The following is a 25,354-nucleotide window of genomic DNA, read 5'->3' on the forward strand; positions in this document are numbered from 1 at the left end:
GCATTATTCTCTCTAAGTTGCATTGAAGAGAAAAGGCAGCAGTGAGCAAACTGAAGCAGTTTCAGGTTCTGCCTCCTGGTTTTCAGAGAGGATCGCCACTGTCACCCTCATGAGGTCATGAGTGTTTCCAGCAAGTGCTGGCATTTGGGCAACTAATTTTCACCTCTAATCATAATTTCTGTGTGGGGCAGCACAAACGCCTTCCTCCTTCTCCTCCTCTGCATTGTTGCCACTGCCAGTTTAATTCACTGCTTCATGTTTTAATCTGACAAAATATGCAAACTGCTGTACTTTCCATTAGCTGAGTACTACTAAAGAAACAAGAACAAATTGGGGTACAAATGACAGATTTGAAGTTAGCATGTTGTATATACCACATGTTGATGGATGTTAATGAGCTCCCTGCTCTCCTAGCCACGTCCCCTCTGATTCAGTCATTAAATGACCAGACTCCAAATAATTAGATATATCTGGAGTACCAGCATTTTTTTTTCTGCCATCAGAGAGGCTTAATCTCTATCCATCTTTGGAAGAAAATCAACTCAAATTAACTTTTGTTTTGGCCTTATATGGTACCATTTGTGACTAATATATTATTTAAGATGAAGATAAGAGTAAATGATCATGCATCCCCTATACAAATTATAATAGAACTGTATTAGATTATTTCCTTGTTTTAAGAGTTTTGATTACTATGAAACCATGATGATGTCTTACCACTAATAAAAACCTTAAAAAATAAGTTACCTTTATTTTATATCACTTTAACTTTCATAGATACTAGGCATAACATAGAACATAGCCCAAAAAGGCAATTCTCATTCAGTGGTGAGAATTTAATTTCACATAATTTTTTTAAGGTCACAATATCTCTGTCACTTGGGATTAAAAAAAAAAAGGATGAAGGTGATCTCATAAAATCATATTGAATTCATATATACAGGATTTTAAACATACATTGGATGAATATATAAAGTAATTGTAGTGTTTTAGAGATGCTGTCATTCTTTAAAATAATTGTAATGTTTTGGAGATGCTATCATTCTTTACTAGTATTCATAATCAGAATAGGGGGGATATCTCCAAAATGTTGTGTTCAAAATTAAAATTCAGCCTTTATGGTGTGCCTGTTTTAGATTTGAATCTATTGATGCATAGTACCCACACATTTCTTTACTTTGCTATGAGTCTGCAACTAATCAATCACTTAGATTTTGGCTCTGTTGCATTTTTTATACGTCCCCTTTCTTTGATATAATGAAACTTTTGAGAAACACATTATGTAGTCGCTTGTACTCCTCAGAGAGGATTCTCCATTAGATTTCTGAATAATTAGGGAAGATATTAAAATGAAGCTATTTTTCAAAGACAGATTCTCTTTTAAAATTGTAAACCCTTGCTGCTGGTATTAAGTTATTGCATTTCAAAAAGGTGTGTGCTCATGTGCATACATACAAAAGTGTCTGGAATAAAGACACTGGTGTTTTCAAAGGCACAGATGGCAGCTAAGTAGTTCAGTCTTTCTGGGCCCAACATAGGACCAAATGTTCTGTCATAGCTGGGGGAATTAATAACATAGCAGGAAAACTGAACAAATGTTATAAATGAGTCAGTTTTTATTTCCAGGAGTCAAGTAGAAAAGAAAAACTTTGTCTTTTTGAATTGGCCCCTTGCATCTATTTGAATTGGCCTCTTGCCATCCTTCTGGTGATATGGAGGAAGAGCAAACTATAGTTTTATCCACTTTTAGGAATCTTTCTGCTGACAGGGCAGGGCAAGGGAGGTTTTAGTTTAAGGATAATGGTTCTATTAATTATATTGTTCTGTCCTGTGTTATTTTAATGAAGAGAGACTTCGGATGGGAGTGTGAATTTGCTCAGCTGTAGGGGATGTCACCTATATTACCCTTCCTTGAAGAATAACCATAGCTAATAAATGTAAAGGAGCTTTGATTAGGGAAGGGGCTAAACTCAGGAGGTGCTAAAAAGCATTCTGTGATGGATATGGCAAGTGAGTTTTATGAGGGCAGTTACAAACCAACTTCCCTGAACATCACACAGCTCATTGCCTTCGCATGCAAATTTCTTCTGAATGAAAACTGAGGTGCAAGGGGAGTAAGTGCAATTCAGGATCACTTCCTAAATCTGCAAGCAGAGAAGCACATATGTGAGAGATCTGGTGATAGGGGACTGAATACTAACCCCGTTTTGATTCTGAACATCTCTATAATTGCATAGCTGTCATTTCAGATGATGTGTGTATAATTCTGCTATGTCATCTGCCCAGTGGTTTAGGGAATTAAAAATAAATTACAGCATTATAGGACTCAGTCCTGCTAAGATTTATGTGGAACATTTTGCTCTCTTTCATTACAGGGTCATCTGTGTCATTCTGCAGGAACAAAATTTACATTTGTTTTTACTACTAGGAAACTATTGCAGGAAAAATAGTAAAGAGTATGATAAAGATGCTTAGTAACCAGTCCAAGTTTTGTTTCAAAGAAAGACAGGCTTAAGTACTATATTATGAAATTAAGTTTATATTCTGACATTCTGTGTAAACATGTTTGTACTCCACTCTTTTTAATATCTGTTTTATTCTTCTTCTTTTTTTTTTAATGAAAACTAAAACCTGCAGTTTCATTCTGGAGCAGAAATCAGTAGCACAAATTTTAATAACCCAGAAGTTATCCACCCATCCAATTAATTCTTCCTTCTGCAACCCTTCCTCTTCTTTGCTGTTATCCTATTCCCTCCCTGAGATACCTGAAACAAAATAAAGAGCAATTCTTTCTCAGTGACTAATACAAAACCTGCTCTTCTGAATGCTTCTCTAGCAGAAAGTGTGAGTGACTGAGCTGCTGAGTAGCTTCTGAAAGCTGTGGCATTGAGAAGAAATCAGATTGATCTTCTGAGTGGGTGCTAATCCTTGTTAGGACAGCAATCTGATAAAATGAAACTAATATTTGAAGATGACTGAATTGCTTATAATTACCCTGTTGATGAGAAGTACACAAATCACAGAGGAAATCCTTATGCTATTTGCTTTTTGCTCTGTTTTGATTATTTTTTTCATGGAAATACTTAATACTGTAAGAAAGCTGGATCCATGCATAGATACTTGCTGGCTGCATTGGCTTCCAGGAGGACTCTTGCTTCTGAACACAAGCATAATTTACCCCGCACTTCATACCTTTTCTGACTCTGCAAGTTTATGCCCTGTTTTCTGGCTGGGAATATGCCTTCTATCATGGTCATTTGTCAAGGTTAAGTCCAGTGATTAACATATGTCAAACTTCTGGGGCTTATAAGGGAGAGGGGAAAATGCTCCAAATGGAAATTGTCATTTCAGTGGAGGGAATTTTTAGAGAACACTGCTGTTGGTACAGAATTAGAGCATTGCTTTAACTGAAAGTCTCATTGAACTTGAGAACAATAAAAACCTGAAACAGAAGTGACATTGCTTTTACCACTTTCTTGATGCAGCAGACCTTTGGGGATTGCAGGGGAAAGAGATATATTTTTTGCATGGCTTTCCGTGTACTGACAATAACATTAAATTGATACGTGTTGGTCATTCAGAAAGAAAATGAGTAACATTACTGCTCCCCTGCTGCCCTTACTGGTATGCTGATTCATGTTCAGTAAAAGTGAACAGTGCCCTCCACTGCAGTAGCTGACTTTGATTTTAAGTGGACTGTTCACAAAGTTATCTACTTAGCATAACTCTGCCCAGCTGGCAGTGTACTGAGTGCAGAATGTAGAGCTAATTCTGCTTGTGCATGCTTTTGATTCATTCAGCCTCACAGATTTCAGTAGCATTCCGAGTTCTTTAAAGGGCCAATTAGTGTTAGTGAAAAATGAAAGCAGCAACACTTAGGAATTCATCTTTGAAAAATTATTGACATGTGAATGCTTAACAGTATCACTGAAGTTGCAAGTGTGGCAGCTGTATGCTGGTCTAATTAAGTTTTTCAGGCCAGGTGTGTAAAAACAAAAAGAAAATACCAAAAGCTTATATATTTTAATGAGTAAATCTTCTAATCATGTGTTTACCAGTCATGTGGGCTGAAATTAAAAAGTAACCTATTGTTATTCTGCATTCTGTTCGATTCCCTCCTTGTTTAATTTGGACACATCTATTTTTACACATTCAGCTGTTGCTGTTGGAAGATGTGGCTGCACATAGTGTCTGCCATATCTATATCACTGGGCAGAAATTCCTGTTAAAGGAGGAGTCCTTAATATCATGGATCTGTCACAATAAAACAGAGTTCTGTGGAGACAATAGCAGTAAGGTCTTCGACATTACAGAGAATGAGGGCTCCACTGAAATATAGCTTTCCCCTTAGAAAAGGACAGTTATGTAAGAGGAAAGGATGATGCTGATGGTTTTGAAAATTTGTGCTTAGAAGCACAGCAAGTAATTACTTATAGATGTGTGTCATGTTGTCTGTTGTTTAATGATTACTGTAAGTGAGCAGCATCCTACCTAGACCTGGGAAAGAGTATGGAACAGATAATATGGATAAAAGTAAAATAGGCTTTCTCAAAAAGGAATTTTAAACAAAAGGCTAATCAAAATAAGCATTGAAATTCTAATTCTCTAGATGTGAGATGTATATATACATATAATACATATGTGTGTGTGTATATATATGTGTATGTATAACTGTAATGCTTTTGTCTTGCTTTTTTATGACCTTTTTCAAACCTAAATCTTTCTGGGCATTCAACTTTTAGGGCCTGGATTGTTAAGAAAGTTCTATAGGAACTTTCATGAGCTGTACACTGGGATGGCATGAGGGTGGCACATAAGCTACAGTGACGCTGCATCTACTCAGATACAGTGGAGGTCAGGTGTGTTTGCGTTGTTATATGAGGAAGTCATATCCTAAAAAGACAAGAAAATAACATTCCTGAAAAAGGTAATTCTTTCAGGAATTTGCATTAGATTTTTTCATTGTGTCCTGACAAACCTGTGTGAGCTGACAGAAGCAGTGACGTGGGAAATCCAAAGTACCGTATCGAACAAGAGAAGTACTCCTGTATAATGAGCTTTTCATAGTAGATTTAATATTCTTCATTGCTTTTTTTTTGGTCACATAAAGGGATGTGGGGATCATTTGTTTATAGAAACAAGTTTTTAATATAAAATGCATCTACTGAAAAAAATGTTTTTTAAGGGTCAGGGAAGAAAGACATAATAATTTGTGAGGTTCGAGGGGATTTTTTGGCCGCCTAAACTTTTCCCTGAAAGAGGAAAGTCTTCAGTTGAACCTATAAGAAACTTTCAGTGATAACAGTGATGATTTTGCTGTTTATTGAGCATTAGCTGCGCTTTAAAGCTGAATATACTTTACATTCAAACAAGAATGCTTTCATTTTTTAGACTTGCCTGAATTACACTCATAGGCTGTACATTTCTGTTAAAGGGAGATTTTCTTTAATTTAGGATCTGGTAAAACTCAGGTCAATGAATAAGAAAAAGAAAGCATTTGAAAGCATAATCAATCACTATTCTAGTGAGTGAAAAAAAGAGATAAGCTCACACTGTTAAATATAACATCATATTATTAGTTATACAATGAAACCAACTATATGAAATGCAAATTGTTGGAGCGTGTAGTTATTAAATAATCTGTTACTGTTTTCTCATATTTGAAATAATTAAAGGTCCTGATTTCATTATCTGTTCTTTTCCATATTGTCTTTGATTAGCTGTTTCTATGTTTTACAAAATCTAGTTTCTCAAATTAAGTTGATGTAATTACTGATTTTTGCACTGTTGTGTATTAGTCAAGCACCTAATATGAGCTTAATGCTTATATAGGGAACATGCATTCTCTATGCATGACTGTAAAAATATCTTGATCCTGAGAACGCTGAATGATGCAGGTAGCTTTTTCCAGATGAGTAATCCCTTTCTGACCAAAATACTGCTTGCATATATTAGGACTCTTGCCATGAGTCCTAAATTAGAGGTAAAAAGGCTAAATATTTGTGTTTGTGTTATATGTACTCACTTTTCTCTCTGCATAATTTAATTGAAGATGTAAATGTGCAAGTAATTTTTTGGAGAGTGAGGTTTTTTTGTGTTTGGTTTGTTTTTTTTTTGTTTTGGCATACCCTACTGGATGTGGAGACTGAGAGGATTTAGTTTGGGGGTTTCATTGTTCATGCTTTTCATCAGTTATTGTATTACTGTTTTCCTGATAACTCAAAATTTGAATCCTGCAAATCTATTTAGGGTAAGAAATCTTAGGGAATTTTGTGTGAACTTTCATCAGGTATAATGCCACTTTTGGATACAAGTTGTCCTTTTTCATTCCCTCTTCTAAAGAAGCGAGGAGGTGTTGTGTCATTACCTGTATGAATTAGTAAATTAATAGCTTCTCATCAAGTGTTTTGAATGCAGTAATTAATGTCACTTCAGGTCATGTTTCATAGCTTGACAACCCTGGAGTTCAGAAATGTTTTGAAGCTTCCCAGGGTCACAGGAAGAGACATGGCGAGAGAATGGATAAAAGAGGTTGCTGTTGGTCCTCGTCTGTGTGTGTGCATGCACACACTCTGGACTGCACCACACGTAAGCACAGTGCACCCACAGTGAATAATATGACTGATTTGCACTCAATATACACACTGTACATAGGCACATATGTGTATTTACCATGGGAAATCCTGGACAGAACTGTGGTAGCCTCAGCCTTCCTGCCCAAAGTCAACACTGGGATCATCAGGGCCATGGAGCTACTGACAGCTAATGGCATTAGCCATGCGGGTCTCCTGTGTACTGCTGACTGCACAAGCTGGCTTGTCTTGCCCATGGAAAGCTTGGGATAGACCTTCGATAGCTCTAAAACAAAACACCATGTTCTCTTCATTGATCAGAGCAATTATTTGCAAATTCAATTTAAAGAGGGGAACTGGCTACAAGTAAAATATATGCTAAAAAAAATGGGAAAGATGAAAAACTAAAGGCAGCTCAAGGTATTGTAGATGGAGTCCTTCACTTTATTTGTAAGAGAAGCAACAATATGCTTTATGGATATGAAGTAATAAGTTAGCAAAGTTCAATGGTAAATGTGACAGCGGTTTAACAAGATGCAATGGCAAAGTACACTTGATTATTTACTGCACACAGGACAGGGTCGGACAAAACTGTCAGGGAGATGCTCCCATTGAGTCATGACGTTCAGAAAGAGCTTTCTAACTCCTTCTCAGAGAGGAGTCTAAATGTCACTGCTTCCACTCCTAATCCTGTCCACATTTCCATACCAGCATTCATGGGCATCATGGTTCCAGGCAACCGTTGGCTGCCACGTTGCCATCCATCCCCAGAAGTCCCCAGTAAGCTGGATACAGCCATCACAGCCCCCAGTGGTGACTATGGCTTAAGCAGAAAGGGGACAGAAGCCCCAGGCATGGAGACTCAGTGCTAGGTAAGGTCAACTTACCATACCAAGTAAGGTCCTGTTTGGCATTGCGGTTAAGCCATGGCCAGCTGTCCTGGAAGGGTGCAAACCTGCCATCCTGCTCCTGCATGCTCCCATCATCTACTTTTGCTCAGGTACTAGAGCTCATCCAGGATCCTCAGGGATCAGTTCACAGTAGCTAAAACAGCAGAAAATTTGTGTGTGTAGAGTGTTTCCTCTGCTCCTTGGACCAATTGCAGGCTCCTCAGCAAAAAGCAAGAGAAAGTGTTAAGGGAGGAAGAGGGAAGATGATGCAGCATGGGAACTCCTTTATCAGTAGCAATGGGGTATTATAACATCAAACTGTACCACTGTAATGATCGTAGCTAAAGCAGCGGATGCCCATCGGTGTAGCAGATGGTATTATGTGATGAGGCGTGGAGATGTAAGGGGATAATCCTGTATTTAAAATGAACCTAGTTCTGTTCATAACCCTATCACAGACTTGCTGAGAAGCCCTGAGCAAACAGTTTCCCACCTCATTGCCTGTTTCTCCAATTAAAGTGATGATCATATTGTCTTCTCATTGACAGCAATTATTCAGGTGCTTAGATGTCCTCTGGTAGGAAACATTATGAAAGTGAACTCACAAAGTGCAGAACTCTAAATATGGAAAATTAGTAAAAGATGCTAATTTTCTGTACTTTATTATTGCTTGGACCTACAGGCCTAAGAAAAAAAAAACAAACTTTCTTTTAATTAAAATTAAAGCTTCATTACTCCTGAGTAGATAAGAGCTCAATATGAAAATATCATTGCTATTCAGAACTACCATAATCAAGTCATCTGTGAATCATCTCTAATTAACAAGGTGCTCTATTACAGGGCTTTCTGAATAATGGCAGGCTATTCTTTGCAACCCTCTAAGCTAAAGTCTATTAGCTTTTCATTATCTCAATTACTTTTAATATTCTGGAAAAGCTGTTTGTGAGTTTTGCCTGCCGAAGAACTCTGAAAAGTGAAGTTGCTGTTGGAAAATAAGGGTATGAAGTTTGTCTCCCAGCTCCCCAGGAAGGATATGCAGATTCCCTTAAATATCTAGAAATGAGAGCTGACATGGAGTTTTTGTGAAATCTTGAAGTACAAGCCTTAGACCCACTGTTCATTTTCAGCTGATATCATCAGAAAATGAGCTAGGTGCGAGAGGCAACTACGAGCAATAAAGAAAGGCAAAGCCGTCTATGTTTCAAGTTGAGAACAAAGACACGCAACATGCCAATGATCGGAAGACATTCAATGTTGCTTCGTGATTTCCTTAAAAGACAAGTTGCTGAATCTGATAATAGACAAGGGAGGAAAGAAAAATAAATATGTATTTTCCACAATTTTAAGCAGTAAATTTGAGCTGTTAACAGTAAGTTGTCTACACAGCCAGTGTATATTAGCTTCAGCAGCCAACTGTCTTGGATCATTTGAAAAATTCAAACCTGGCTGAACATGAATTCAACAGTCAACATTTAATGTATATGAAAATCATGTATTGTGTGCCTGCTGATTTAGAGATAATATAGTGGAAAGAATACTTATGGAATTGTTTGTGAGGAAAGTATTACCCACTGAGCGTAAAGTGTCCGACCTGGTTAGACAATGACCCATTGGTTCTTGAAGGATTAAGGAAGCTGCATACCCAGTGTGACCCATTTGGTAGCTGCCAGCACCAGATATATGTACATATGTTGTTCTTGTATTTTCCAGCCTATACCTGTTAAATCCCCATGCTATTGTTCATAAATATTTCTTGCACTTTTCAGGGACGTGATTTTTTTCAGATACTTTTTCTTCCTTTTCCCTCCTTGTGTCTCTTAAAGGGATTATTGTTTGCTGTTGTCTTCCCGTGGCTACAGAGGCTAAGTCGGGCTCGGAGGACAAGGAAGATGACACTGGTTTGTTTCCACTGGAAAGGAGGAGCAGAAGTTATTAGCATTGCTTTGCTGAGATTTGAGAGGCTAAGTCCCAGTAGTTTAGAAAATGCATTTTGGGTGATGAAGGTAATTAGAACAATGCTAATGTGATACTATGATTCAAAACAAAACCAAACCCAAAAACAAACAAAAAAAGATGTTTACAAATAATAAAACATTCCATAAATTTCATATTCTCCTCTTTACTGGTTTGATATGTGGCATTTTGCTGATGGGGGGTCTGGTATGTGCTTAATGATAGGAATGGAGAAACTATGAGCAACACTGTGGCTATATCTGCTCTGTGCACACCAATAGTTTTTGAAAGGTAGAATGTTTGGAATGGGCTTGCAGAAGGATGAAGAAAACACACAGCATTGCCCCCACAGTATGAGAAGTGACTAATATTCCATGTACATTATCTGAAAACATAAATCACAGAGGAAATACTAAAAGTCTAGAAAAGAATTATGCCAATGTCTAAAAACATGCCAGTATTTAATTAAGAGACTGGCATTATTCCACAATTTATTGCTTATCATGAATGCTAACCTTTAGGTTAGCAACAATAATTTCTGATTTGGAGCAATTGTCTCTTTTTTTTTTCCCTCCCCTGTACAAAGTTGCAGGAAGAAAGCAATCCTGCTATTGCCTGTAGTCATGGTAGTATATGTTTCAGCTGGGGCACATGGAAATAAGAAAGATTTGAGCTGCTTCACTTCTCAAGAATCAAAGCAGTCTAGTGAAAAGCACATATTCAAATGAAAGTGATAAATGCCTCTGTAAAATAAATGGTCTTATATACGTTTAAATGAGAAATGCTGCAGTAATATAAATCTAAACTTTTAATCTTCAATTTTGATGACAGTTCTTGCAAAGAAAAAAGTACAATGACTTCACTTTGAAATTTTGAATTTAAATATGAGTTAAATTTTTGATGTTTGCATAAATAGAAGCAATTTTCATTGAAATATGGATGACATTTTGTCACTTCATGATACTAGTCACAACACATGACATACTGACTTTTTTTTGAAAAGAATATATTTTAAATTTAATAATAACTGTGGGTTATGGTTGCTTCTTACTATTAAATGTATCTTATCTTATACTGTCCATTTTGGGGAGACCTAGTTAAGCAGCTTGTTGAAAACTGCTGAAAAGGCTACCAAGATGTCCGGGTTCTAGAGCACATGATTTACAAGGAGAAGCTGAGGGAGTGGGGTTGGTGTACCAAACTCTTCTTGGTGCCACCAGGAAAGCAGCTGTGGTCAGTGTCTAAAAGGGCCAGCAACGGACACTCAGGTTGGAGATCAGAAAAAACTTCACCTAGCACTGGAGTAGGTCATCCAGCGAGAATGGGGAGTCTTTATCTGCAGATATTCAAAATTAAGCTAGAAAAAGTCATAACTGACCTGATCTAGTGCTCACAATGGCCCTGCTTTGAGCAAGACAGTGGTCTAGGGACCTGAATTAGTCCTTTTCCATTCACATTTACATACTTTCTATTATATTTTGCTATGATGAAATAATCAAAAATATTCCATGGCAGGAAAGAATGTACAAGCCATTTAAGAAATGTTCTCAAAGTTTTTCTGAAACTCAACAGGAAATTTTACAAAATGTCTTTTTTTGTCTGCAAAGTTGTCCATGTTTTTCAGAAATACCATTTTAACCAGCTCAGACTCGGAGTGCTCTACTGAGCCACTGGCTTTAAAATTTCAAAGTTTTAAAAGTCATTTAAGAACTGTACATTTATGTAAGAAATACTAGATGGTATTATTTATCCCATGCTTGCTTAGTTTCATTCTATTTCAAATAAAAATCATCAAGAAGTATCCAAACAAAACTCAAATCAAGGTTAGGGTAAAATTCAGATTATGCAGTAGTGGTTGAGGTGGGAAATTTCTCACAGCAGTGTTGGAGATGCCACCAAAACCAAGCATTACTACGTTATGAGTTAATGGTACAGTGAAAAGAAATGCTTATTTTTGAGGGAAGAAAACATAGAATGGTTTGGGTTGAAAGGGGCCTTAAAGATCATACAGTTCCACTCCCCTGGCATGGGCAGGGATGCCACTAGATCAGGTTGTCCAGGGCATCATCTAACCTGGCCTTGAATGCTTGCAGGGATGAGGGAACTGCAATTTGTCTGGGCAGACTCTTCCAGTATGTCAACACCCTCTAAGTAAAGAATTTCCTCCTAACATATAATCTAAATATTCCCTCTTTTTATTTAAAACTGTTACTGCTTGTCCTATCACTATCTGCTCATATAAAAAGTCACTTTTCATCTCTCTTATCAGCCCCATTTAGGTACTGGAAGGCTGCTATAAGGTCTCCCTGGGGCCTTCTCTTCCCCAGGCTAAACAACCCTAACTTTCTCAGCCTGTCTTTGTAGGAGGTGTTTCAGACCTCTGATCATCTTTGTGGCCCTCCTCTGGACTTACTCCAACAAGTCCACGTCCTTCTTATGTTGGAACATCCAAAGAGGGGATTGGAGAGCTTTCTGTCCTATTCCGTTGAGTGCACAACAGGCCACCAGTGAACCACAAATCTGAAATAGTAATGGAAAAATTAAAATCATAAAGTATTTCTTGTGATGAAGAGCTACTAATTAATGCTATTACTGAGGCTCTGATAAAAACTCTTCTGTTCATGACATCTACAAGGAAGATAAATATAGACATGAACAAGTCTAGGACAGGCTGTGTACTGGGACACAAATAGGGAGAGATGGTTGAGTGAGGGGAGGCTGAAAGCTCACTTGCATTTAGCATAGCCAAGTCAAGACTGGGAGAAGATATGATTGCCCTTTAAAAAACAATTTGCTTATAGGTGGGGAAAAGAAAAACTTTAAGAAAGGTGCTAGCATAGGAGCAAAAGACTTTTAAGTTAGCCATGGTGCATCTAGTGTAGGCACTAGAGTGAATAGGAAAGTGAGTTTCTAGGCAGTCTCCCAGTGAGACCAAAAAGTACTGAAAAGTTAAATAACTCTATGATGATTTTGTGATGGCATTAAAACAAGTTTATAAGAGTTCAGGAGAGTTGTATGTTGATTAGATGCCTGTGATTACATCCAAGTTGCGTTTGATAATGGTTCTCAAATTCACTGAGCAATGTGCATCAAACACATATCCAAACAATGTGAATGCCAGTTGCGTTCACAGTGATGTCTCAGACCTGTAGCATCTAACCTGAGCTCAAGTACTGCATGCTAGCATAAATGTGTACAGAGATTTGTAAGAGGTGCCTACTTGTGTGTGCAGTTATACAGAAGTAACATAACATGAAATTGACTGACAGGGAAAGTATTAGCAGCCACAGAAGATTAGATCAGACAAATACAAGAAAATAGTATTCAGAAAATCAATTAGAGTGGTGCCAGTTAACACCACAGTCTTAGTTCTGTAGTACAATCCCAGTGGTTGGGCTTCTGCACTAAAGGGGAGCCCAATCAATTCTAGTGGCTTTCCCAGTGGGTGGACCTGGCACTTCTGAGTCAATTAAACAGCCTCCTGAATTTCTGCATTACAGCTATACGTTACTGTCTCACCCCTTTTGGGATCTTTTTACTTTTAAACAAGCCTTTTAGAGATTAAACTTTTTGGAAAGCATATAATATCAATCTGTAATTCCAAGTTTTGTATGTTTTAGCCAATTTGCTTCTGCTAGTTTTATAATAGAGAAAAATACTTTAGGACATTTTAAAATGTTCTTTCTATACCAGAGCTGTTATCTTAACCTTCAGTCTTTATCTTATCCTTCACTATGATCTGAACAATAGTTTGATGTGGCCTGGTCAGTGATTCCAGTTCTGCTGGGCCAGGCAGCTGTACCACGCCAGCTTCATATCTGGGAAACCGACAGTTTGTGTTGGTGTAACCTATCCCTGCCAACAGAGGAGGCAGAGCCATCTCACAAGCACACATTCCTGCCCCCACCACAGGAAAAAAATATTGAGTAGGCACAGATATTTCTACACTGAATCAGATCAGGGAACTGAACTGGTTTAAAAGTAGTATTCTGGAGTGTTTTTTTGCCCAGTTTTAATTTGGACCAGTTCTCTAGTTTGGTTCATTCTGTGGCTATGTAAATAATTGTGCCAACACAGAGGAAGAACAAAATGATGGCCTGGAGATGGCAGAGTGAGGCCACAAGTGAGGGGTTATGCCAGGACTAATGATATTCTTCTGATTGAGCCAAGATCTTTTGTCTAAAATAAAACAAACCTCCACACAGCCTTCAAACCCATGTCTAGCCCTGTGGGAAGCAGGTGCCTTTAGCTCCACTCCTTCCCATGAAGAACTTGTTTCAGTCTCTGTTTCCCAGCATCTCTTCTAGCTGCACTCATCTTGCAGCAGGTTAAGTGGGCCAGGGCAGTTGTATTTTCTTCTTCAGTGAAATCATAGAATCATTTAGGTTGGGAAAGACTTCTGAGATCATCAAGTCCAGTCATTAGCCCAGCACTGCCAAGTCCACCACCAAACCATGTCCCTAAGTGCCACATCTACACATCTTTTAAGTACCTTCAGGGGTGGTGACTCAACCACTTCCCTGGGCAGGAAGTTCCAATGCTTGACAACCCTTTAATGAAGAAAATTTTCCTAATATTCAATCTAAACCTCCCCTGGCAGAAATTGAGGCCATTTCCTATTGTCCTATCCCTAGATGTCTGGCGGAAGAGGGCAACCCTCACCTCACTGCATCCTCCTTTCAGGTAGTCGTAAAGAGCTATGTTCTCAATGTTCTTCTTGTAGTGTATGGCCCAAAACTGAACACAGGATTCAAGGTGCAGCCTCACCCATGCAAGTTCAGGGCACTGCCCTCATCCTGCTGGCCACATTATTTCTGATACAAGCCAGGATACCACTGGCTTTCTTGGCTACCTGGGCACACTGCTGGCTCATGTCCAGCCAGCTGTCAAACAGGACCCCCATGTTCCTTTCCTGCCAGGCAACTTTCCAGCCCCTCTTCTCCAAGCCTGTAGTGCCGCATGCGTTGTTGTGACTGAAGTGCAGGACCTGGTACTTGGCCTTGTTGAACCTCATACAGCTGGCCTCAGCCCATTGATCCAGCCTCTCAGATTGCTCTGCAGAGCCCTGCTACCCTCCAGCAGATCAACACACCCACCCAACTTGGCGTTATTTGCAAAATTCATGAAGGTGCACTCAATCTTCTCATCCAGATCATCAATAAAGATATTAAACAGGATTGGCCCCAGTACTGAGCCCTGGGGCACACCAGTGGTGACCAGACACCAACTGGGGATGTTTCAAATCTGATGTTTCTCATGCACTGCCATGACTCCAGCAGCCAAAAGATTTTAAAGCTATGTGTGCTAGGAGACACACAATAATACTTAAAAAATTCCATCATGGTGCTAAAAGGATTTCTCTCCATCTTTTTTTTACCAGCCTGTGTGTTGTTACATGATAGGTATAGCCCCTCAAATATTGCTTTCTAGTTCCTTCTCACTCATATTTCTTCTTGCATCTTTTTGGACCTTCTGAAGTCCAGAGATGTGCCATAAAATAGTTCCTAAAAATTAAATATTAGAAAGCAATTCTTCTCCCTTCAAGCTCAAGGTTTTGTTGTTGTTGTGGGGGTTTTTGTTTGTGGTGGTAGTGTTGTTATTTCAACTTCCTTGAGTTAAGAGGAGTGAGTCATGCCTTTGAAGAGAAAGTCTGAGGAACAGGAAGTAAAAGAGATGAGGAGAGAACTCTGGAGTGAGTGAAGGGAGTAAAGGAGATATTGAAAATGTTAAAAACATATTAGAATCATCGTAAATAAAGCAGTTTTTAGTCCCCAAGACATACAGAAGCAAGGCTCTGCTGTGCCTTTTTGAAATGCCCCTAGATGGCCTTGCTTGCAGTTCCCCAGGCAGCGCAACTAGAGCAAGATGCCCTTGAAAAGCTCTTTGGAAGATGTAAAAAGTCTCTTTTGTCTGTAATGGAGGGAGGGGAAACCTTGTTACAAGTCTGTGCAATAATTGCTTTATTTGTTCCTCGTATCTGAGGTATTTATCTATTTTCTCCTTTGGTAGTTGAAGCAAAAGAACAGTCTCAGTCTCCTAATTGGTACATGTTCTGTCCTACACTGTCCTACCACTTTTGCATGGTAAGATTGCATAACAGATGTTAAAGGAGGTATCAGAATTCAAAATCAGATCCCAGTAAGGTATTAGGGCAAAGGTGTCACATTTTAATGAATGTATATCACTGTACACTGCAGATGGCTGCTTTAGGACATTAACAGAAATTTACTGTTCAGAGATAGGTGGTTCTTACAGGATTTTTCATTGCTTCAAAAAATGTTGGAGTCGAACAGCAGCATTGCTAGCAAAGTAATGAATTTAATATTCACGTTGCATATTAAAGGGTGTTTCCTTTTGTTTGAAGAACAGTCACTGTATTTAGGTAGACAATTTCACTAAGGAAGAATTTTATAACATCTTGGCCACAAGTGTACATTTTTCCCCATAGCATGCTAAGAAGGGCAGCAGAAGTTCTGTAGGATTTTAAACCATATATTGAATTTACAAATTAGTGTTTGAACTTTTAATTAACTTATTAAATAGCATGGCTTACTTTATGATAGAATTAATTGTGCATTTTAATCTTTAATTATTGACAAAAACTGCCAATTTAGCATTGAACATATGGGAAAGAGATTCTTGTTTCATATGTGTTTGCGTTGTACATAATCAGTGTTGCTTATTTCTCTATATATCTCATGTGGAATTTTAGGGTTATTTCACAATTTGAAAAGATATATGAAATTCACAGAAAAATGTCAAAGGCTTTAATTGGCTTACTGTGATGAGTTGCTTTTTTTTTTGTCCACTAGGTTGTCATTAGGTTAATCAAACATTTGGATGTTGAATAATCTGCCTCTGCTCTTTATAACTAACTTCACACACTTGTTAGGTGAGTAGGAAGACATATAGAAGAGGTTGAAATTTCTTCCGGATATTTGTTGAAGCATCAGCCAGGAAGACTCACCTCCAGTGTGGGCAGGCTCAGTGATGCAGAAAGAGCCTCATGCACTTCCTGCTGCCTGGTGACTTAGGTGAGAGAAGTTACACTACACTTAAGAGAAAGTGACACTTTATGTATCTGAAATTTAATAAGGGAAAGGTCATCTAACATATTGATTATATCCAAATCATAATGCAGTCTGGTAACAACAATCAGTCCTAAACCAGAGACATTTTTGTGGCTTGACTTTCTTACCTTTACCTAAGATGCTTTCACTGAACTGTAGTGCCTGTCTCTTGGACCCACATAGTCCTTGTGGTAAGCAGAGCCCTGTTGTTCATCCCTGTGTCTTTGGATGGCTATTGGATGGAGGCCACTTTGCTCTGATCCCAAGTGAGCTGCCTACACATATACCTCTACAGTTGAGCACTGCTGTGGGGTTCACAGAATCACAGAATATGCTGAGTTGGAAGGGATCACAAGGATCATGGAGTCCAACTCCTGCCCCTGCACAGGGCCATCCCCAAGAGTCACACCACGTGCCTGAGTGCAGGCCAGGGCATGTGGATGTTTTCAAAGTAGCTCTGAAAACTCAAGTTTTATTGCTTCATGATGTCACAAACTTTAGAGTAAATGCCAACATAGTAGTTTGGCTAGTGCTATTCCCACATCCTTCTCAGTTTCTGGTGTTGTGAAATACTAATGCCAATTTCTTTAACTTTACTATGTAAAGTGGATGGAAGATGAGTTTAATACTGATTTTAATTTGTTAGCAGTAAAATGGGACATTGGGCTATATTGTTGTGGGTGAATTAAGAAATCATTATGTGATTGTATGTATCAAATGGAATATAACTAACTTTTTGAAGGTCAAAATGATTTTGCATGGGGTTTTTTTCAGTTTCATACTTCCTGTATAGCTGTATTAGAGACAGAATTTAGACCTTTTTTTTTCTCTGCCTGTTTCTTCAGCTTCTATTTCAAAAATAGGCAGGAAGAGTTGTGCCTGTAATCTGGAATTAAGTACTGTTACTACAGTAAAGCAGTCCTCCAAAATTTGTCCGAAAAGCCATACAAGAAGGAAGCTAATGCTAAAGATTTTAAGCGTGACTACTGTTTTCTTCATTTATGAAGCTCACTTTTGTCCTGTCTAACACGGGGTAGGTGTTCATACAACTTGAAGCCCTGTTTTCAGTGTTAGGTGTGTAATATATTTTGAAAATATTCCGTATCTCATTTGTCTTGCTAGATGTAATGTCTACAAGGTAAATTTACATATCTCATTGGTTTATTCTTTGGCATTACTCACAGTTAATCTGTTTCTGTAAACAAATCTAGCAAATATATGCCAGATTTAAACTAAAATTTTGGCTGTGAACAGGTAATATTGTTTATTGTGTTTACTCTGAAAGTGCTCTCATGCAGTGACAGAATGTTTCAGCCCCATTTTATGGAAGGATATTTGAAGCAGTTTTCTCTCTGCTCTGCAGCGCAGGTGCAAACCTTTAGGGTCCTGAGTTTACACACTCACTTGTCAAAATCAGGAACATCTCTAGAGTGCACTCTGTCTCCTTTCTGGCTAAAAAATACCTGCATTTTTTTCACTGGGGACAGGGGATGCCAGTTGGAAAGAATAAAAGAAAAACTATAAAATCCATGCCCCCATTCTTATAGTAGATCCAGGATGTTGCTGGATTCTGTACATGCCCTGGAGCTAGACATAGCCAGAGAGTTTAAGGTTCTTCAAGGTCATACAAAATAGTGTCAGATATAGAAGAAGGATATTCATTCAGGTCACTCAGTTCAACTACGTATGATGCTTTTGGTCTATCAAGTTAATTTTTGTACCTCGTGTGTAGTTATATTCGATAATGGAAAGGAAAAATTTTACCTAACATTGGTACTTTCCTGAATGAAAATTTGCAAGCCCCATTATACATTTGTCTGTTTCTCGAGGTTTCAATGGCAGACAGTGGTCTGGCTTTTTTCCTTACTTAAGTGTCAGTTTGCTCTGTCGATGATTATCAGAAGTAGAAACAGGGGCTTTGGTAAATGTTCCTTGCACTATTTCTCCTGTTAGGCTTGTGATATCTTTCAGAGCCTATCAAGGTAAATCTGCCTATTAGCAGGTTCTAACAAATGCCACTTTTTTTAGTAGTGTTCATTACTAGTCTGAATAAACACTAAACATATGCTGTGCATAATGAAATTCTTCTATCCAATTTTCTATTGTAGAATGTTCACTCAAAGTAGATATTCATAAATATTCATATGATAAGACTGTTTATGCTTCAGTTACTAAGTAGCATCCTTCCTTCCAGAAAACTTCCAGTCTTTTATAAAAGAATGATTTTCTGCTTATTATCCAAAGGAAAGAAAGCAGAATTTTATCTTCAGCAATCTCCTTCATCCATGTTGGAGTAGAAGTTTATGTAATATAAAGGAGATTAGGTTTTTGGATTCTTTGTCTTATACTTCTATCTAAGCCACCAAAATCTAACAAGACCAGTATATAGTATCATCCAGAAAAGTAAAATGCTCAGTGACATCCCTAAAAAGCAAAAAAGGAAATTGAAGCTGACACTCTTCCATACAGATTGCTACACAATGTAATCTCCATCCTAGAAGTAGGCTACAGCCAACTGACTTGTGTGTGGTCAGTGATGTTGTTGCATGTTCCTGTATCTGTAAGAAGCAATGTACATATGGGAGCAATCAATGCAGCAATTGTATCACTTGCTGATCTGATGTTCAAGCGCTAACACAAGATGCTTTTGTGAGAGTTAAAACATCTTTCATCTGCTGAAAACTCAAGCAAAAATTATTCTCTTGTCCTGGAGCTATTATTTCTGCAACAGTCCCAGTTCTCCCTGCACAAATAAGAACAAGCCATTGTCCTCATAGTGCAGCTCATTTGATATATGTGAAAGTAACACATCATCATGTGACTAGTGAGTGCTTAGGAGGAATTGAGGAAGTAGATTTTTAGGCAATTGCACCAAGGAGACCTCAATGTCATGAAGCTCTTTCAGAGAAGGTTTAGATTATATGTTGGGAAAAGGTTTTTCACCCAGAGGGTGGCTGGGCACTGGAACAGGCTCCCCAGGGAAGTGGTCGCAGCACCAAGCCTGACAGAGTTCAAGAAGCATTTTGACAATGCTCTCAGACACATGGTGTGATTCTTGGGGATGTCCTGTGCTGGCCCAGGAGCTGAACTCAAGAATCCTTGCGGGCCCTTCCAACTCATGATATTCTATGACTCGTATGCACCAGCATGGCACAGAGATGGTTCATCCTCCTAGTGCCATCTGTGTAAATTTTTTTTATCTTGCTGCTGAAGTAGTCTACTGGAAAGTCTTCAGTACTTTTGTCTCTACCTAAGCTACTTGCATCTCTGCAAAATACTGATTTCAAATCTACCGAGAATTTATTTCGGTGCCCATTTTTAAGAATATTTGAAGCTGTTGAATGGAATCCACTAATTGGAATATCACCATATTGAGCAAAATGGGTCTTTTCAAAGCAAGTCATTCTCTCCTGTAGTTGCTGCACTTCTATTTATACTAGTTGCTTTTCACATAATTGCCAGTGTGTTGGATAATGCTTTTAACAACAAGGGCATTACATATATATGGGTGAAAGAGGTACTCTGCTTTTGCTTAGACTCCTGAGGTCTTGAGATTACAAATGCAAGATTAAACTGGCATCGTAGGGCTGTTATGTTGCTCTTGGGAATAGAGAAGACTGTGTCCAAGGAGCCTGTGTCCTGGCAGTTTACTGGACCCAATTAGACAAGTTGTATGACTTTGCTTTCTTCTTCCTTCTGAGCAGTGATTTTAATTTGCAAAATGGCTGAAAGGGCCTGCACCTCCACTGGAAGGTTCTTGTAGTTCACGTACAGAAAAGGTTGAAAATTACTGAAGCCTGTGATACACAGCCAGGAGGTCAGAGAAGGGAGAAAAAGCACTTTCTTTCCTGCCTACTCCCTTACATCCCAATCCAGACAACATTGCTGATCACTTGTCACTGCTGGTGAGAATGTCTGAGATGGCAAGTCACTGTATTCCACAGTGCTGGCAGGGCAGTATACCTTTTTTTGAGAGAGAAAAAAGTCTAGTGAAGTAAGTAAGTGGCATGCTAAACAGGACAAGGTATTTAATGTATGGCAGCGGAAAGGCTGATAATCACATTGGTACGCTGGTCTAATGAGATCAAAGCCCAAGCATTTCTTTGGGTAAAGCTCATCATATATTATTTAAAGAAGCATCAATCAAATAAAATAACCACCTCACTCTTTGAGGAAACAAAAGCCATATGGCAATTTGTCCAGCATTCAAGATGAGAAAACAGCAATCGCTGAAAGTCATATACCATCTAATCACCTGGGGGAAAGTGTTGTTCCTTATTCTGCTGACTGGTGTCTCTTGGAAACATCTGCTCTTGCTCCTGATTTTTCCTTAATGAGAGCATAAATGGCACTGTGTAATTCACCTTTTCTGTAGCATTGCCTCTTGAGCCTCTATTATGGTAGCCTCATTTTTTTCTCTGCATATCATGTTCTGCTAATGTTATTTGTTCTGTCAATGGTGTCTCTGCTTCTGATGCTTTCTTATTTCTCTCTGGATCTTTTTCTGGCTTTCTGATGAATTTATTGAGGAAAGATAGGTAATACTGATTGAAGGCCCAATTTGGATATAGGGCCTGATGTGCTGTGTAATGTAGTAATACAAAATTTCTCTCAGTAATTATATCATCCAATTTGTGGTAGATGTCTTGGATTTGCATGTTCTGTCGTTTAGAAATTGATGACTCATCTGGCATTGGCTACTGTCAGCCTTGTTGCTCGGGTTCTGTGCAGGCTGTTTCACTGGCCCATGTTAATTTTCTAAGTCTGGATCCTTCAGTCTGTTACTGCTTTTGGTATGGTCCATCTGTACACATGAAGAAAGGACCTTTGGCTTTCATTAGATATTGATTGGGAATTCTCCATTTATCTTTTTAAAATTTCAACCCAGACTATGTAATATCTAATTTCAAGTGGTTTCAGTTGGAGAATTTGTCTTGAATCCCAGCTACAGGCTTTTGGATTTTTGGGTGTTTTTAAGCCTTTTTCCAGTTGAAGCAAACTTTATTTTGCTATTAAGCTCACTGGGAGGAGGGGCGGCCATGGTATTGTATTTATTTTTTTGTGTGTGTCACAGCAAATACGATTCTAGTTTTAACAAGTATCTTTCAGAAAACAGATCAGTATTACTGGTGTAATACTGTGTAATACTGGTGTAATAATGTGCCATTTCTGAAACAGAGACATTTAGTGATTTTCTTTTTTCATCAAGTTTCTCAGCAGTTAAAGTTGCTCAGAGGGGATCTGAGAAATAATTTACAAACATGAATTTCTAAGTGCAATTAATTTTTAACATCGTAGGTTGATCTGACAGTTGTATGTTTATAAATATAATGATGTATGTTCCAATTTAATCTAATTTATTTTTTTGGCTTGCTCCTTTTTATTGGAATCATTGTGAGAAGTGGGTATTGTCTGACTATGTGAACATTTGAGTTAATGTTCTTGAAGTCTCTTATTTGTTTTTCTGGAGCAAAGTTAAGTTCAATGTCTTGAAGCATGCAATCTGAATGGAACTGTAGTAGAATTTGCTCTTCATATATCTATCCCTATCCATATGCTAGTATTACATGCATATGTATTTTGTCTTATTTCTGTACTTGTGCTCTTTTTTTATGTACATTTTTGCATCTCAGTTGCTTTTGCTTTTTGCACTTGGAAGATAATCTGCAATATCTCTGCTGCCCAGTAGGTGAGGAGCAATGTCCTGGCACTGGTGGTTGGTTGTCCTTCTGTATTTAATCCCTAATCATCTATCTGAAAGGAGAGTAAGAAAGCAAGATCATGCCTATTTCCATGCCTGAGGCTTGGCAGGGGTGTGAGAGGGTTACTTCCCAGCCTAGGCATGCTCTCCATGTTAGAGTGTAATTTTTAGCATCCAAGACTAGTTTTTGCTCTGACGTTTATAATTAATTATTTAATTTAATTAATTATTTCTGTGTTAAAGAACAAAATTCTGAATGTAATAAGTGTACCTGATAGTTAGATATTAAGTCACAGCCTGTGTAATTTTCTTGGAAGTTTATTACAGCACAGGTACATTTAATGGTGACTGCACATCCTTGTATGTGAAATCACTATGTATGTAATGGGTTAGGAAGGTTGTGATATATCTACTGGTCTAAATGGTAACAGGCACTCACATACTGCTTATTATTACACACAGCACTATGTATTCAAAGCTGGGAAATTACCACTCCTCTGCATTAATAAAGATGTCAGTGTCCAGGGATATACCTGTGATGGGAAGGTTTCAGGGACCTACCCTGAACTTGTCTGATGGCTTTTTAAAACTCTAGTGGCTTACACAGGTAGGAATGTGTGAGGCTGCCAAAAGCCTTTGCCAGCACAAAGCCTAGTCCAGCCCATGTCAGGACACCTCTTTGCGAAGCAAAGGGCAGAACAGAAGTAGTAGCAGCAGCAGCTGTGTGGTGTGGCAGGACAGGTGAGAGGAGGTCAGGTAATCAGGTGAGTGCCTGAGGCCTTTGTGCCACTGCAGATTTTACTGCAGCAAGGTTGTGAGGAGACACAAAACTTGACTAGAGAGGCTGCATCAGCAAATAATTTTGTCATTGACCAACTAATTATTGTTTTGCTTCTGGAAAGGGTTTTGGTGTACCTATAGATACCTGAGTTTTTTCTTGAGACAGTTGCCTCTGCTCCAGGATTTTTAGCTGGGAAACAACACAACTGTAATGGCAAAGGGCTTCTAGAATCACAGAATATACAGAGTTTTAATGAAACCATAAATGCCAATTTATTTATTTATCTATTGATACTTTTCTGGGTACATATAGACTGTGGTGAGCTTTTTACAGAAGAGTGGGACAGAGAACCTGTGAACAAAGCAGGTAGTGATAGGCAGTACCAACCAAAGTAGTTTATAGCAGAGACCAAACATGCAATTAAAGCAAAACGCATCTCTCTTTTAGAGCAGATGGACTGTCGTGGTATTGTCATTTAACCTCTGAGTGTCTTCTCATGCTGTAGTGGTGTCAGCTCTCCTTGGGCTTATTTATCTGAGTCATTAATAAGTCATCAGAGTAATTCCCTTTCCATATGAGGTTATGGAAGAAGGGCATGTCTGGGTGCTCCTTAGTGGTCAGAAAGGAAAGACTGCCATGGACAAGGAGTCTGAGCTGTGCACAGCAGGCAGAGAAAGCTCTTTGGTCTCTGGATCACAGTGAGATTCATTAGTTTTTGAAGACAAGCTGAAAAATGTGATTTCATTGAGGGGACATGGGGGTGCAGCTGTACGTCTGCATGCTTGCCAGTATAGTTAGCAGCTCAAAATTACAGCCTGTAAATAACTGTACATATTTAAACTCCTAGAAGGGCTGTAGCTCCCTGCTGTAGTACAATAAGAATAGTAATACTTACCATTTAGATTGTGCTTCTATTTTCAGAGCTGTGCCAGTGTTAGGTATTTCAATGTAAAGCAGGTGGGTAATTGTGAACAGGATGTTAAGCTTTTCAATTTTGGGGGGTTGGGGTGGGGGGCGCAATGTTATTTTGCATACTCCCCGTTATAAAAGGAGGTTCAGACTCTTCTACTCTGGCAGTGGGGACACGACGTCTTTCAGCTTTTTTCCAGGAGCGACTCTCACGAGGGAGCTTATTTCTTCTCGGATCTGACCACCACAGCCCTCAGTAATTATAGCAGCGTCTGAATTCTGAGCTAAAAACAGAAGTGCAGCATGTGCCTATTCCCCATGTGATTCAGAAAGCAGGAAATTGAAAGAGCCTGACTGAGAGGAGAGGGAGTGAAAAGCAATAGACACATCTAGTATTTGTCTCAAACCTGCTACGCCTGGGACGCAGGAGCTGTCATCTGCCGGCGCTGATTCTGCGTGCAACCAGAGCAGAGCCTGATTGGGTATAGTAGGACCTAAGGCAAGGGGGAGAGGCAGCGGGGAGAGAGTTGGGCTCGTCGCACCGAAATGTAAACAGTGGGAAGCGAGAAGGGAGTATAACGCTTTTATGCTCCGAACAGCAAGCATCTGGCTCTGGGCTCCCATGGCTCCGGCAGCGTACCTCTTGTAGGTCTCGCTGTGCCTGGCTTGATGAACAGAAACAGGCGGTTCGGAGGATCTCCTGCCTGTGGATATAAATAGGGGGCAATCGGGATGCGCTAGCTTTCGCCGCCGGCGCCGCGGCTCCTTCGTGCTCCGCGCCGCATCTGGGACAGGGCAATGGACATGAATATGAAGAAGTTCACAGTGCGTCGGTTCTTCTCAGTCTATCTCCGCAAGAAGTCTCGGTCAAAGAGCTCGAGCTTAAGTAGATTTGAGGTAAAATTCACCTTAACTTTTTTAAATATAGCAAATACCATTAGGTGCAGGTAACAGAGGTATAAGAATGCCTGCGCTTACTGATGTGATAAGTAGGTAAAGGTGCTCTTTCCCTGGAGGTGGTGATATTCGCACCTAATGTTCTTTGTTTCAGTGTAATTCAGTGCTTTTTCTCGGTAGTATTCAATACATTGAATAATGCATTTAGTGTGTTGCCAAGGTTCCTTTTATCAACCTTGCAGGGGAGGGGGAAGCTGGTTCAGGACATCATGAAGTTGTAGGAAATAATTACAGATCCACTTAAATTAGCACAAATGACACCATACTTTGAAATAGTCTCATATTTTAGTCTTCCCCTGCACACATGCCATTCTTAGTGCTAGATTTCCAAATAATTAATTCATTTGCTAGTGCCTTATGTATATATGTGGTATGTTAGATAGGAATTTTCTTGCTTGTTTGTAGGTTTTCCTGTTTGCACATATTTTTTGCATTTATCTTCTCTCCTGTGCATCTCTTGCAGCACTGTATAATTTATTTTGTTGTAGGAGAAATTGTTCTTCGGGAGGTGTGGGGGGGGG

The 25,354-nt window shown here is 38.9% G+C and overlaps 1 protein-coding gene across 7 annotated transcripts in view; it reads left to right on the forward strand.

Annotated features, from left to right (window-relative positions):
• The window catches only part of RPS6KA2 (ribosomal protein S6 kinase A2), a 283,503-nt gene that overhangs the window by 95,245 nt on the left and 162,904 nt on the right, over window positions 1–25,354 (forward strand). Inside the window, exon 1 of one of the 7 annotated variants that reach the window (XM_027686585.1) lies at window positions 24,247–24,773. The exons of the other annotated variants lie outside the window; for them this stretch is intronic. Within the exon in view, the coding sequence (XP_027542386.1) occupies window positions 24,675–24,773 (99 nt within the window). The 5' untranslated portion in view covers window positions 24,247–24,674. Of the gene's footprint in view, window positions 1–24,246; window positions 24,774–25,354 lie in introns of those variants that run through there. 7 annotated transcript variants of the gene reach the window in all.

The sequence above is a fragment of the Neopelma chrysocephalum genome, unplaced genomic scaffold (assembly GCF_003984885.1).
Source record: "Neopelma chrysocephalum unplaced genomic scaffold, ASM398488v2 Primary Assembly neopelma1_23, whole genome shotgun sequence".
Lineage (NCBI taxonomy): Eukaryota > Metazoa > Chordata > Aves > Passeriformes > Pipridae > Neopelma > Neopelma chrysocephalum.